Source organism: Alosa sapidissima, chromosome 7, assembly GCF_018492685.1.
Source record: "Alosa sapidissima isolate fAloSap1 chromosome 7, fAloSap1.pri, whole genome shotgun sequence".
NCBI lineage: Eukaryota > Metazoa > Chordata > Actinopteri > Clupeiformes > Clupeidae > Alosa > Alosa sapidissima.
Window position 1 is genome coordinate 25972021 of NC_055963.1, and position 15480 is coordinate 25987500.

At 42.1% G+C, this 15480-nt stretch overlaps 3 protein-coding genes across 4 annotated transcripts in view; 2 read left to right on the forward strand and 1 right to left on the reverse strand.

The window, feature by feature from the left end:
* LOC121712764 (leucine-rich repeat-containing G-protein coupled receptor 6) overlaps nucleotides 1–9672 on the reverse strand; it is an 84643-nt gene extending 74971 nt beyond the window's left edge. The window contains exon 1 of the mRNA XM_042096719.1: nucleotides 9480–9672. The gene's annotated coding sequence lies outside the window, so the exon portion shown is untranslated. The remainder of the gene's footprint in view (nucleotides 1–9479) is intronic.
* LOC121712767 (transcription factor Spi-B) lies at nucleotides 4556–7635 on the forward strand. Of its 2 annotated transcripts, XM_042096733.1 has the most exons (7): nucleotides 4556–4776; nucleotides 5069–5100; nucleotides 5413–5578; nucleotides 5933–6060; nucleotides 6242–6303; nucleotides 6337–6419; nucleotides 6913–7635. In XM_042096733.1, exons 2-7 carry the CDS (start codon nucleotides 5080–5082, stop codon nucleotides 7227–7229), a joined length of 777 nt encoding a protein of 258 aa, XP_041952667.1. In that variant the 5' UTR covers nucleotides 4556–4776; nucleotides 5069–5079; the 3' UTR covers nucleotides 7230–7635. The 2 variants fall into 2 exon arrangements, with proteins under 2 accessions (XP_041952667.1, XP_041952666.1); XM_042096732.1 differs by having other exon boundaries at nucleotides 4558–4776; nucleotides 6242–6419.
* On the forward strand, nucleotides 9565–11878 carry LOC121712766 (adenosine receptor A1-like). Its single transcript, XM_042096731.1, has 2 exons — nucleotides 9565–9887; nucleotides 10579–11878. The coding sequence occupies exons 1-2, from the start codon at nucleotides 9565–9567 to the stop codon at nucleotides 11318–11320; spliced, it is 1065 nt and encodes a 354-aa protein (XP_041952665.1). The 3' UTR covers nucleotides 11321–11878.
* The last annotated feature ends 3602 nt before the right edge of the window (nucleotides 11879–15480 follow it).

Sequence of the window (15480 nt, forward strand, 5' to 3'; positions counted from 1 at the left end):
TTGGTCATATTTCTTCTAATACATCAGCACAGTGCCCTATTATAAACCGAAGTGAGTAGTGCCATACATATGAATGCTACCCTGTTCCTGCTGTACCTTATTTACATTTAGATTTAAATGTTTTGCTCTTAACCCAACACCTATGGAGGCTATTCATTGAACTACGTGTGTGTGTGTGTGTGTGTGTTTGTGTGTGTGTGATGCATGTGCATGTATGATAATTATGTTTGTTTATGATGTTATGTTTGTCAATAATGTTATGTTTGTGAATAAACCACAACAGTAATAACCCACCTTCAGCTTCTCTCCAGACCCACACAGTGCCTTTGATCTAGACCCCTAAACCAGTTTTATAACCCACATGTCACACTGTTGTGGCCTTTATAGCTATCCTTCAGAAATCCTTGTTTACCATTACGTGGTTGTTTTTATAAAAGCTGAACTATTTTGCCTGAGGAACGAGGAATATTTTTCTGCAAGTTGAAGGGTAAAAATAGAAGGACAGGCTACTGCATACAGCAGTGCAATCCTACACACCTTAACGGAAAACATAATTGCTGGAACCATGCTGGCAGTAGGTGAGATACTAAATTTTTTGTAACAAATGAAGAAAAAGGTAGTGGGGTAAAATGAAGAGAAAGACTGGGGGGGGGGGTTATGGAGGGTGTGAAACAGAAGGTTAAGATTTCAACAATGAAACTAGAGAATGTAATTCCAGGGAATTACGAGTGCATGAAAATGACGCTAGGACAGACATGGTGGTTGCACAGCTTAATAGTGGACGTTCACTTTATTTCAATATGCCTACGCAAATTATGTTGATGTTTGTTTTTGTGTTTGTACAAGAACAAGGGCCGCTTCAGTTGCAATAATGTGTTTGGATGTTCTCGCACAACTTGTGGATTACCGCAACCTGAAAATGTAGTTGCATCGTTGATGAATTGGTGAATAAACTCGGGGGAGCGAACTTCTCATGTGTGAGTAAGAGGTTTCTTTTTGTGATTGAGTAGTATTGATGATTGCATTTGTTTCGCTCAAGTAGTAGTGGAAACTATTTGCAGAGACAGAGACTCAGAGCGAACCTGGTGAGAACCTGTTGACGCTAGCCTACGTCTGACTTGTGTAACGTTAGGCTACTCTGTAGTAGCCTAGGTCTGTGATTGTGACAGGCATGGTTTTCTGGGTAGATGTTGTTTATGGACTGTAGGCTAGGCGTCTGAGTTTTTATTTGTTTATGTAAGCTGACATAAAATAACAAGCTGTTCACTTTAAGTAAATAAATGCACGGATGTGCTGCTTGTAGCAACCATAGATTTTAGGGTTCATGCTATGCTAGTTACAGTATGTGCTTGTTATGCTATGCTATGCTATGCTAGTACTGTATAGCAGCTTCTACCATGATAATACATTGCAGAACAACTGAGTATGGGTGTAAAAATTAGTGTAGTCTCAGGTGAACAGTGTAGTCCCCTAGCCTACCCCCTCCGCACAACCTATCATGAGTGTGTTAGTTGGTTAACTGCTGTTTATTGGGCGTTCCAGTGTTTCAGCTCGGATGTCCCTCAGCGACCGCATTGCGACCTCCGTGACCGCATTGCGAACGTTTGTCCTTCAGCGACCGCATTGCGAACGTCTCGCTTTAATGATAGCATTTGGCACGTAGGATTGGACGTGATATATCTGTTATTTTGGATGAGATGTCCCAGGTTCATTTACTGGCAGCAGACACTCTCCATGTGTGCCATGTCAGTGAACATAGGGACACAACCCCCACATAAGCACCACCGATTGTTTTCTGTGCGCTCAGATACACCTCTCTCTCGATCATCTATTTCTCCTCCATAGTCAGGCTCTGTGGGGGGAACTAAAACTCCCACTGCTCTTACTGGCTCAAAAGCATAGGCAATTGGATACCTGTCCTCATTGGTGGGTCTATCCCATTCGTCCATATCCATTTTGTTGAGGCAGTAAGCTAACTGTGCCGCTGTGTAAACAGCATAGAATGTTGTACCAACCATTCTTGTGATGTCATCATTTTCTGAAAACAAAGATGGCGACGCACAGCTGAAATTAATGCAACTTATTTGTGCTTTATTCTGAATAACGGGTCATATTTCTGACTTTATTTGTATTTATGGTATATTTAAATATTTAACTAGTGCTATAGACATCTGTTTTATTTGACTGCTTCATTTCCACCTGAGACAGACAGTTGCTGGAGGTGGCCGGAACCATGTGGCTCTGGCTGGAACACTTGGCATAGGATTCTAAGTGCCCTATTGTGATGCCATAATCGCCAATGTTAAGTCTATGGGGAAATTTGTAATAGTTTTTAATTAATAGTTCAAAAAGTATAAAAGATACAAATATGAAAAATACATTCCACACTTGTCCTAAGTAAGACCTACGTAACACAGTTTGAATGAAGTTTCTACATTAAACGGTTGAAGCCGCATTAAACGCGGAAAAAGCGTTAGAAGAAGAATAAGAAGAAGAAATCAGAAAACAGTAGATTGCATTTTCATGCACTCTAATAACTATTGTAATGGCCTTGTGTCTTGTATTGGGCTGAAATTGGTCTATTAAGGTTCTGCCTACCAGTGTCAAAAGAGGAGTCTGGGGGTAAGATGATGAGGTCAGAGGTCAAGGTGAGGAGAAAGAAGTAGAGGGTGAATTCAAGCAAAAGGAAGGAGGCTAAGCACGTGAAGATGATGGTTGACAGGAAGAAAAAGGAGCTAACAGGTTTGAAGAACAAACAGGTGGCCATCTCTGAGGTGCAGAAAAATCAGAAACGGCTATTCATCATAACAGCCTGGAATATAGAGATCGCCAACATAAGTGAAAATGCTTCCAGCAGTTGTGGTGGTGTCTGTGGAGATGGCTAATGTCAGCAGAGAAGCCAGTCCAGCAGTTGTCTTGGACTGTATAAATATGGCCAATACCAGCACAGAGGCTCCCCTCACGGCTAGACATGTCTCATCCAAGACTGGACTGGCAGAAGTAACAGCCAAGAGCATGCAAATCATGCATCCCAGGAGGTTCTCACCCCAGCAAAGAGAGGACAGCTGGTGGAGGAGTTGAAGAAAAGGCTTGCATGTTGGTTTAACTGGAGGGAGTCTGCGGAAAGAAGGTTAATACTGTAGACAACATCAGTTAGCCTGATAAGAAGGTGAGAAAAGAGTCTCCGGAGACAGTGCCAGAGAATGAACCAGAGGCAAAAGAGGGAGAAAATAAGGTAGATCAGAGGAGATGAAAGGCAAGGAGAACGGACAAATGGAAGCCTCATTTGGGGTGATAGGTGAGTCATCTGCCCACGTCATCAGCACTCTCCATTCACCAAATATCAAGCTCCACTAACCACTCCTTAAATACCGTCTTCTTACACATTAGACCTGGTACAGTCCTGTCCTATCTAGTTCTTTTTTAACACATCTCAACAGTTGACAGTGCAGTTGACATGGCAACCATAGAAGTAAAATTGAGAGTTCAGTTAAAAGAGTTCAGCAAAAAGGGACTGCAAGTTGAACATTTGTAGGTGGTTGAATATCCTATAATAGTTGTGGACTTCTTCATTTGAATAATCATTTCATCTGTCTCCACAGACCCAAGCCTGTCATGAGACATCAGCTGCCTGATGGGAGGAACCTGTGTCAGCAACTTGGTGACAGAGACTGAGAGAGGCCTATGACTTGTCTGTGACTAGACTGGCATAAGTACCAGCCAAGAATATTGCAAGAATTTTGGTGACCATACCATGCTGACCATATCATATTTCACTCTACTATCTTCTTTATAAAAAGCTGTATCCTCACTTACCATTCAAACAGACATTTGACATTTGCAATGCCCTACATGTTGATCTTTGTAATGCTTTACAAGGTCCTCATCAAGGTTTACAGACATGATCCCATCGTTCAAAGCAAAGAGCCTCTAAATCAAGTGTGTGTATGCATGTTTGTGTGTATTTGGTGTTGATCATATGGGCCTCTTTCTGTGTATCCGTGTGTGTATGTGTGTGTGTGTAAGGTTTTTTGTGCATGTATCACATATTTATTTTTCATAAGAAGTCATTTGCTTTACATTTCCAGCCTACTGTTATCCTGTAATTACAGGATGTTGATGTATCATCTCTTATTATTATCTAAAACAACTTTACACTAATGACAACAAGAGTAAAATAGAAATGTATAAGCCATAGACTGTTGTACTGTAGTCATACATAGCTGCTATGAGAAAATATAAAAAATAAATAACAATTGTCTCTCTGCATCCAAGGTAAGACATACGGCACAACAGATATAGTGAAATGAAAAAACAGAGAGAGAGAGAAAGAAAGAGAGAGAGAGAGAATAAACACAAAACCCCTCAAGGAAAATATGAGGGAGAGGGCAGTGGGTGTGGCAAACACATCGGGTCCCACCGTTAAATCCATCTGAAGGCTTGATTGTGAGAAAAGTTTGCATAAAGATGATAACAGGTTGGCAATGGTCACTGGGGAATCCAGGGGTGTGGTGGGAGAGATAGGATGAGAGAGAGAGAGAGGGAGAGAGAGAGAGAGAGAGATGGTAGGTGGGAGGGAGGGATAGAAGGAGGTGAGAGAAATGGTCCATAGTGTATATAAAGGAAACGGAGAGTAACAGTTGTGTAGTTCAGGTAAACTGGAGCTCCACCCTCTTGTTCTTGCACTCTCTCAAATTTGTCTGACAAAAGGATTTTAGGCAGCTCCGTTCTACTTCCCTGTACAAGGACACCACTACGCAGTCACAGAGAGAAAAGGTAATGACATGTTAGGCTTCTAACTTTCATTGACAGATGATGCAGTTATGTTTAGGTACTTTTGTTACCATTGGTGTTTGAGTTGTTCTGTGACTTTTACTATCTTTAGTGTACAAGTTGTCTGTCATATCTGTGTGCCTTTGGATCATTTTCACTCTTTTCACAAATTGGATTAAAATTCAAGATAAGACTGTTAGACAGCATTCCATTTAATTCTGAAAAGTATGTCAGATAGACTTGTGATTTTATTTTACAATGTTGACAGTCTATGTATGTTTCTTGTTTTTGACAGGCTTTTCAAAAATGTTGGCGACCCTAGAAACTGTAAGTGACCTTCTTTTTAATGTTTATATTGAGTGCTGTGTAATAATGGGAAATAACCATGAAGTTACAGATATAATAATACTTCTCTGTTTTGTACTTTTGTCAATTATTAGCAAGTGCACTTAAATTAACGTTATTCTAATAATAAAATAAATGCTAACACAACAAATGGCGACTAGGAACGTTTGTTTAAAATAGTCTTACCAAATAAATTGGTAGTTTGTTCATGCGATTTAAATAAATGACCACTATGGTGTAGCACATATTAAATAATAAACAATACCAACTCTGCCTCTACTCTGTGTCTCACAGAGCTGCTACATCCATGACTATGGGCCTCGAGACATTGCCTCCTCCCCTAAGACAGTGGAGGTGGACCTGGATGTGATTGAAGAGTACCTGAAGGAGCATTCAATGGAGGTCTCATCTGGTGCATGTGTGCAGAGCAGCAGTGAGGAGGCACATTACTGCATCCAAGGTAAAAACAGAAGTTCTGGTCGTCTGTCTGCAGTAGTAGTAAATACTACTACTGAAATGGTAGTCTTAAAAGGTGTGGTCTTAAATTAATATTAAGTTAAATTAAGTTATTTTTGGTGTGAAAATATTGAGAATTTAGCTGAAACAGAACGATCTGAAATGCTCATGAAGTTATATACAGTATGTGTGAATCCTTTACATATGCATAAAGCAGACACTTGACTTTGGTGTGTGGACAAAGTGCAATATATTGTTAAACTTTAACTTTTCTTCATAATTATGTACAATATACATGTTAAACAGCATGATGTTTACAGTATGCAAAATGAAGCTTATCAAGAGTGTTATTGTTTAGAGGGCTGGGCTGCACACCATGGACACTATGAATGGCATTATGGTGTCCCTCCCACTACAAAAGAAAACTGCCATGAGCAACATGCTCCACAACAAGCCTGGTACCCTCACCCCAGGACAAATGAATGGGTGAGTGTGACTATCTCCCCATTTTGTACAAGCTAACAAATCAAAACCTTTCCTCCTATACCACACACACACACACACACACACACACATATATATTTATATATACTGTGATTCAGCTTATCTATCACCCTGATTATGTGCATCTTGAAAGCCTGATTATGTGTGTTATTATCTGTTGTAGGTGCATGGCCTGTTTGCAACAGCAGCATACAGTGACTCCGACTCTCAGTCCAGCAACTCTGGGTATCAGGAGTGCCCCCCATCACCCCCCTCTGGGTATCAGGAGTGCCCCCCATCACCCCCCTCTGATAAGATGGGACACAAAGACAGTGAACCTCTGCCCCTGGCTTCCCTAACAGGTATGGGTCATCCGTCACTCTACTAGGAACACTTCAACAACAACAACAACAACAACAACAACAACAACAACAACAACAACAACATGTATTTATTTAGCAGGTTATCTACCCAAAGAACTTTACAATAAAGGGGGGACCTCACTTCTACCACCACCAAATACTAAACTTAGAAATGCAGCAGCAAACTCTACAGGAGCTTGTGATACAGATAGCTGCAGTCTGTGTTTACTTCAAGATGCCAGAGGATCACGTGCACTATATGATTCAAGTTGTTTATACGCTTGAATGCACTCATAACCATAATAAACAAAGGGTTTACAGTACATAACCGCCATCCTGACAACAATGTAAATTAATCTGATGTCCTGCATATCATATCTATAACTGTAACTGTAAACCTGTCGCGACAACATATCACAATTTGAATACCCTAAGCTTTCTTCATATTTCACTCATAACTGTAACCCTCCCCAATCTGTTTGCACTCTGTTAGGCAAGAGAAAGGAGCGTCTGTTCCAGTTCCTGTACGAGATGCTGGAGACTCCCGAGATGCGCAGCTGCATCTGGTGGGTGCAGTCGGCGAACGGCACCTTCCAGTTCTCCTCCCAGAACAAGGAGAGGCTCGCCCAGATGTGGGGCCGCCGCAAGGGCAACCGTAAGACCATGACCTACCAGAAAATGGCGCGGGCCTTGCGCAACTACTCGCGCACTGGTGAAATCCACAAGGTGAAGCGCAAACTCACCTATCAGTTCACTGAGGACACCCTCAAAGGCCTTCAGCGAGACGCTCAGTCAATTATGGGAAGTTAAAGTCATCTATCCAGGCCAAGATGTTCAGTCATGTACATAAATACTGAGTATTTGCAAAGAAAATGGTTAAGGAAACGGATTGTTTATTTCTTAAGTTGCATCTTTGTAATTTAAGATGATTATTTTGAGGGAGGTGTGTTGGGGTTTGATGACACATTTCTGGATGATAAAGGAGGTAATCTTCATGAAGGGCCCATATTAATTTATGAAATTGGTGGAAAATCATTGGTCCATTGGCTCTACAATTTGTAAATCTGAGGATTGTTGACAAATATTATGCTACGTTATAAGTAGTTTTTATTTTGGTATTTTTATTTTTTTGTAAATATGTCTGTTTGTACTTTGTGTATTATTATTCATCTATATCATCTTATCCTGAAATCAAGTAAAAAATTGTTGATCCGGACTTTGGGCACACAGCCCACATCTCTGCTTCAGCAGCTACTGACAGACATGCACAAACTTTGCATTATTCTGCTTTGCAGTATGCCTCCTGCGCGATAACACCTTCACCCCAGCCACCCTCCAGGGTTGATCTGATAAGCCACACAAAAGGTCCAGTGACAGACCTGTTTTCTTCAACCATTTTTGAATCCTCCACTCTGTATTATCACTATTAGTCCGATCAGAATTCCCTGAATCCCCTATCCAATAATCCACCCTCCCCATCCCAACTTTCCACACATGCATGACCATATGCAAAACAAGTGTACTCTGAAAAACCGCCACTGCAACAGAACTGTTAATGATTCACTGCCGCAAAACACATGTAGCAAGGACGAATGCATGGTTAACAGAGGTGCAGGAGCTTCTAAGAGATAAAAAACACAACGTTCTGTCAAAAGATGGGCGCCGAGAGCAACGTTTGTCTATATGTACCGTCTTATATCAGCACACATTGATTTCAGATTTGTTAAATGTTTGTGAGCGTGTGTGTGTGGGTGGGTGTGTTTACTCAATTAATCATCCATATTCTCATTTGTTTAAATTGATTTTATGCAGAGTACCATAGTCAAACTATATTACAGAGTACACAAAACAGGTCTTTGTCTAATTTAAGCTTGGGGATGTGGCATAGCTTGAGGGAAGTCTGTAAACATCAATTGGTAAGTCAATGAGTGACCTAATGAATCCTTGTTGCTTTGTTAAGCTCTAATATAAAACATGCCTGTTACCCAGGCACTTCTATTGTTAAGAGTCCAAGGGCATAGCTAGAAATACTGTAGGCCCCTTGACCAATCTCATTGTCTTATTACTATATTTCTTAAATCTTAATCTATACTTTCTGCAATGTTCCAGTGCTCTATCTAGCACTGGGGCCCTATTCATCTTTTAATCTACCTGCCATCTCCTATGACCCTTCAAGAAATCAATATTCAACTAAACCAATACAATCTCTCAATAGTTCTCTCCTTCTGTGTCATCACACAGTTTCTCCTTACTCACAGTACAATGTTAATCAGGCCACACAGTGGCGCCAGAGACTCCCTTCTGAAATGTGGCTAGTGTGTGAGGGAGGCCTGTGTGGAGGAGTGTGGCCTGTGCTCTGTGGTCAACATGTCCACATCTGGTACTTACAGACATCCTTAAAAGTTCCCTCTGAGGAAAAAAATAACAATGCTAACACAATGAGCACAAATCATTAGTGCCTCCCATGTCTACTGTCAATCGCCCACACATGCATTGAGGAATGATGCAGTACAGATGTGAAGGGTATGTGTGTGTGCCTGTGTTTGTGTGTACTGTATGTGTTTGTACGTGTGAGTGTTATTGTTGTAGCGGAGTTCATTGGAACAAGCCCTAAATTCCAGAGAATTATGGAATTAGATTACCCTCAGGATGCAAGTGTGTGTGTGCACTCATATGGGTTCATATATATGCATGCGTGTGGTATGTGTGTGTATCTGTGTGTCTGAGTGTGTGTGCCTCTTTTGTGTGAGTTTTGGGGAGTGTGTGTCTCTTAGTCTGTTTCGGTGCTTTGCTCCGTGTGGGGTATGCATGTGTGCGTGCTTTGTGACCTGTGTGTATATAGTGTTTATAGTGTGTGTGTACGTGTGTGTGTGTACATCGGTGTGTTTCTTGTGTGTGTGTTTTGGGGTGTGGAGAGGTATGCATGACAGCAAAAGCCGGTGCTTCCCACACAAACTGTGAACACTGACCACTGACCCCCAGTTGAAAAAACTCTCCCACCAGGAAATAAGAGAGAATTCAACATCACCGCCCCCGCACCCATGGCTCTATCTGTCTTACCCTTTCCTCTTGGTCCTTTTCGCTCTTTCTTTCCTCTCAACTCTTCGACTTTTGTTGTCTCTGCCTCTGCCTCTCTGTCTTTCCCATGGCCTGGATGGTGTACATATCGCTGGAGATTGCGATCGCTGTGGCTTGTTGCCTGGGGAACGTGATGGTTGTGTGGGCCGTCCAGATGAGGCGGTCCCTAAGGCAGCCCACTTTCTGCTTCGTGGTGTCGCTGGCCGTGGCTGACTTTCTGGTGGGGGCCGTGGCGGTGCCATTGGCCGTGCTGGTGGACGGCTGGGTGTGTACGTCCTTCCATGTGTGCCTGGCGGTCAGCTGTGTGGTGCTGGTGCTCACCCAGGCCTCTGTGCTGTCGCTGCTGGCCATCGCCGTGGACCGCTACCTGCGAGTCAGGATCCCCCTCAGGTGAGTGTCTAGACAGGACACAAGGTCAGTACACATAAGAGTGGACAGTGAAGAGCATAGCTGACCATGTGTGTTCTGCCTCTAACTCAGCTAAAGATCGAGTTTGACTGAAGAGCCAAATTCTGTTAATGCTGATTGTAAAAAGTAATGCATGCGACTAGAAATTCTGAAGGTTTATTCCTATTACCAATCCTCAGCCTAAAAACTGCAACTCCAAAACCACAACAACATATAGCATGTTACTATGATATGTAATGAATTTAATTACCAGTATATATATATATATATATCCTGAATGTATTTGTGAGATGTAAAACAGTAAATATACCTGTTTTTCATGTCTATATCAGGATTTGTAATGTAAGGTTCTACTGTTTCAGCATATTATATGAACGTTCCATACCATATCCGTTTCTCATGGTATTTGACTTAACTCTCCCACAGCCTAAGTAGTAATTTCTGTGGCAGGAAAGCATAAAGTTGCAGTGTCACATACATTAGGCTTTGTTTACACCAGTAAAATACTTCCTAGCAGGCTCTTTCAAAAGTGTCCCCCATGGCTTGTGAGAGACCACTTTCCCACATTTTAAAAATGTGTAACCGCAATGGCCCTCTCTGGAAAATCAGTTTCAAATGTGACCACCAACCACCCTCTTCCTTCTCCGCCTCTCTCCTCTTCCTCTGGCCACAGATACAAACAAATGGCCACTCAGCGTCGCTCCTGGGCAGCGGTGGCTCTGTGTTGGCTCGTCTCCTGTTTTCTCGGCTTCCCCCCGCTCTTTGGCTGGCACAACGGAAGCCCTGGCGGTGCGCCATCCTCCGCAAACTCCACCGTCATCGAGTGCACTTTCCTGGCCGTGGTCTCCCTGCCCTACATGGTCTATTTTAACTACTTCGGCTGCATCCTGCTGCCCTTGCTGGCCATGACTGTGCTTTACACCCTGGTCTTCCACAACCTGCGCGTGCGTCTGCGGAGGGAGCCTGCATCCCCGTCCATGTCCGCGTTCGCCGAGCCGCAGGGCGGCTCCAGGGCCTTCTACGAGCGCGAGCGGAGGCTGGTCAGTTCGCTGGCGCTCGTGCTCGTGCTCTTCGCCGTATGCTGGATGCCGCTGCACATCATGAACTGTGCGCTGCTCTTCTCCCGAGGGGTAGGGCCCGACGATGACGACCACAACGACGGGGTGGTCTCCCAGGGCGCCTTCTACGCTGGCATCCTCCTGTCGCACGCCAACTCGGCCGTCAACCCCGTAGTGTACGCACTGCGCATCCGTAAGATCCGCGAGGCCTACACCGAGATCTGGAGACAGTGCTTTCTGTGCCGCCGTGAAAGGCAGAGGCGGAGGAACTCAGACGTCTGGCAGGGCGGCCTCCCAGGCAGTCATGAGACCGGGAGCAGCCCTGTGCTGGCGTCAGCGCAGGCTTCCAGACTGTGAGGTTTGTTTACAGGACAGATCCGCGCTTTGAAAGACTTGTTTGAACAGATGGGAAGAGAGCTGCTTGCCATTTCCATACAACAATTATAAGTTGAGTTAAATTATGCAATTAGAGTGAGGGCAATAACATGTAATGATACATAAAATAATCCTGTAAAAGTGTGAATTGCACCCAACTTTAGCCTTTGGTGCCTTTGCTGCCCAAGTGTGTCTGAGTAAACAACATTCCAGACAAACAAATACATCTGGAAATACGCAGTGGCCATCCGCTCTCTCTGGCTGTCCTTGGTTAATCACATACAGTAGTACAGTAAAGTAAGGTCCATGGAGGAATCCTTCTGATTTCAAAAGAGGTTAAGGGAAAAAAGTGGTGCCCCCTCTGTGCCACTGAATCTTGCCTCTGAGCTTATGGGACTGGCTATAATAAAAAGCAATGCAAGTCCTTTCCTCATGGGGGTGCTCCACACAAAGATAATATTTTTTTCTTGTGTACAGTAAAAGTGTGTCTTTTAGTATGTGTGTTTGTGTGTGTGTGTGTGTGTGTGTGTGTTGTGTGTGTGTGTGTGTGTGTGGGGGGGGGGGGGGGGGGGGGCATATACTGCATACATAACATTTTACTACACTCATGTTACAAATTGCAAACATTTACTTATACAATAGAATATCATGAAAACATTGTGTTTATATCAGAAGACTTGTTTGTAAAAGCACATAATCATTGCCTCTGCTTTATGTCATCATGAATAGATGACATATGCACATTTGTTTGTTACACAGTAACACAGATTAACCCTCACTTGATATTTGTCATGTTTATATGATCTGAGATTTCCTTGTTTTGATTTCTCTTTCCTTTCTCCATTACTTCATTAAAACCCTTTAACATGATGATGTAACAAATTGAAGACAAAAAAAGCATTTGGTAAAAAACAAAAGATTTTATTAACTATATTATCACCCTCATGAAACACTTCTCAGAATTACAGATTTTTGCTATGATCAAAACAAGAAAGGAACAGTCACAACATGCTTGTTTATCTATCTACCTATCTGTCATCCACTGTGTATTCCGATGAATACTCATCAATAGCAATGATGGATTTCAGTTGCTCGGTAAACTGAATAGTCAAACAAACAATACAAAACCAGACTCTGTCATGAAGGTAACAGTGTCATGTTACTATCATAGGTAGTGTTACATAGCAAAACAGCCTACTGTATGTCACATGCTAGTAAACTGTCACAGCATCAGTCATAACACCATTATATCATAACAAATGATCTGTCACAGAAACATTTTATTGCATATCAAATGTGCTACGACATACTGTATGTATGACATGGAATATAACATTCAGGTTAAAGACCAGGAAAAATATCACTGAATTTGACAAGTAATTCAAAGCGTAGTCAGCATAGACAATTCTATTCACTAACATGTTAATATCATCCGTGAATCCCAAACTTTGGATAAAAGTGTCTGCTAAATACCACTCACTTTACCTTTACTTTATATTCCAATATGAGCTGGAGACCTGTGCCCTGTGCACCCCTCGGGGAAGGCAATAGACTGTATAGTTATCACCAGAATAGGGAAGGGACCCCCCCCCCATCAAACTATACAACCTACTACCTCACCTCGACAAGGCACTAAATCACTCTTCTCTCACCACCGAGAGCCACTACAGTCCAGCGCATCTCAGACGAGCTGACCTCGAAACAACATCCATACAATGATTCAACAACTTCTGTGCCGCGCTACATTATGATTACAGATCATGACTCAAATAGTGCTGAGGTCTTGGTGGAGTCCCGGGCCACCGTTTCTTTGTCTCTGACGTGGGTCTCGGCCTGGCAGCAGGCGACTTAGCTGTCACCTTAGGAAAGACAGTAGATTGCATAGTTATCTCAGAGGGAGCACGCCCAGCCCCACAACTATTCAATCTACTACCTCAGCCCCAAGGACAGCAGGCTACCCACAGGGGAGTGGGGCACAGGAGAGAAGGTGGTCATAGACCTGTTGGACACATGGACATGTTAGAAATGCAGAAAAACCACATCTACATCAAAATGATCCTTTGCTTCCACAACACGACTTGAAAACACTAGGCAAATGTCTGTAATTATTGGTATTATTATCATTAATGATTGTTATTAGTGGTACTATTTAGTTAATTCAATCATTTTTAGTAGAAGTAGGTAGTAGTACTACTAGTAATAGTAGTAGTACTAGTAGTCGTAGTAATATGACACAAATATGCTTCTAATAGTTCCGCGATTTACACATTCATTGGAAAACAGATATATCTTTGGGGGAAACAAAAAATATTTAACTGCATGGAGCCCTGCAAAAGTCAAGTGAATACTGTTAGGGAGCACTGATTTTAAAAGGAAAAAAAAAAACTCGGTGGGTACAGAGCCCACTTCGCGAAAGAAAAGGGGTCTTGATGCTGTGCCAGGAACTGTGCCCATTTTGTGAAAAAACACAGCTCATTCCGACATGACAACCTTACGGAAGCTTGTTGTTTAACTGTCTGAAGTAAACAGATGAATTTAGATACGGCTTCCACCAGCTGCCTCTTGTAGCCTGTAGAAAGGCTGCGATTCTGCTAGTCCACACGAAGGGAGAAAGGAAACAAAATGGCTGTGATTCAGCCATCTTAGGGCACAAGGGGACTCCCATCCCAAGCTGGCAACATCTGCAAGGTGATCGTAACTGACATATGCGTGTCAAGGTCTGAAGTGGTTCAGTTTGATTGTGCAACTGAGATGTCGTTCTCTAAGAAAGCACAAAAACATAGAACTTGGCATCATTTCAAAGACTAAAGACAGCAAGGATCGCTTGTGGCTGTGGACTATTAAGGCGCTTCCCACAAGTACACAGCACCTCGAAATACACTCCTCCCAAAATAAATAAAACAATTCTGATCCAACAGGTAGTGAGACAGATTATTACCATATTTCCTGGTGTTACTGAGTAAAAATGTGTATAATGCCACAACATATGTCTATGTGTTGTTCACAGAGCAGAACTTATAAACTCTTCAGCTGCCATCAAACAAAAGAATAACATATACATGTTATAGCTCTTAGTGCCACATATACAGTACTAACACAGGCATGCCATCCATTTACAACTATCAAGTATGCACATCACAGGAAAAATAGTGCATTCAAATGTCAAACTAATGCTAATACCTTAGTTTGTATTACATGCTTTACATGGATTCAAAACAGATCAAATATTAAATTAAAGGCCACATTTGCTGGAACCTCACAAGCCTCTTTTGTCTTAAGATACACCAATTAAAATCCACTTTTGAGGTCCAATGATACTGTATTGGATGTAATTGCATTGGAATTTTTTGGGAGATTGGATTTTTTTTCATGCCACCCAATATGGCATTCCCCCTCAAACCTCATTTACAAGTGTTGTTGATACTGATAGTTTAATCCATCCATTCATGTGTGATACTAATCATAACTCACAATAGTGTGGCTTCATTTAATTCCACTTAATTTCTCCAACTCCATTCTAGAAAAAAAGATTTTCTCCTTTCTTCATCTAAAAAGTCCTATATAATCCTTCACATTGTACACAGCATAACTATTGTGTGTTTTGAAGGATTTAAAGATAGCATTAAAATACATATTGTATCAATATGAAAATATAAATAATGTAACATGTGGTGTGTGTTTGTCTTGAGGTTTTGATTTCATCACTATGTACAAAGAGAGACAAATAACTCCCAAAGCTATCCTGTCTGCCAATGGTGTCTGGTAAGCTGCAAGCAATGTTCGGCTAGTATAGATAACCTTAAACATCATATATGTAAGGAAAAGGTTCTATGATAAAACAAGCATCATCATATAGGGAGAGTATATAATTAATTGTTATTTTGGAGCCATTACTAATCCTAATGGAGTAGTCAGCCCAACAAATGTGTTTGACACCGATACTTGGAAGCCTCCATACTCATTCTCATTCAAATTGAATTTGTTTATTTCCGAACAACCGTATTCATAATTCGGGCATACTCCGAGTTGGTACACATTAAAGTGGTGGGCATGCCGCGTTAAAACCCTGAGCCATAGCTGGAGCCGGGCTACCCCTCAGACAGGGGGGTGGCGGGGGCTGCCTGCTTTGCATAAATTAGCAT

Bases quoted from the DNA above. Each gene is read 5' to 3' on its own strand.
- LOC121712767 (XM_042096732.1), top strand. From the start codon at position 5,080: ATGTTGGCGACCCTAGAAACT. The intron at 5,101-5,412 runs GTAAGTGACCTT...TGTGTCTCACAG, and splicing joins TGTTGGCGACCCTAGAAACT to AGCTGCTACATCCATGACTA. The intron at 6,061-6,241 runs GTGAGTGTGACT...TATCTGTTGTAG, and splicing joins ACCCCAGGACAAATGAATGG to GTGCATGGCCTGTTTGCAAC.
- LOC121712766 (XM_042096731.1), top strand. From the start codon at position 9,565: ATGGCCTGGATGGTGTACATATCGCTGGAGATTGCGATCGCTGTGGCT. The intron at 9,888-10,578 runs GTGAGTGTCTAG...CTCTGGCCACAG, and splicing joins CGAGTCAGGATCCCCCTCAG to ATACAAACAAATGGCCACTC.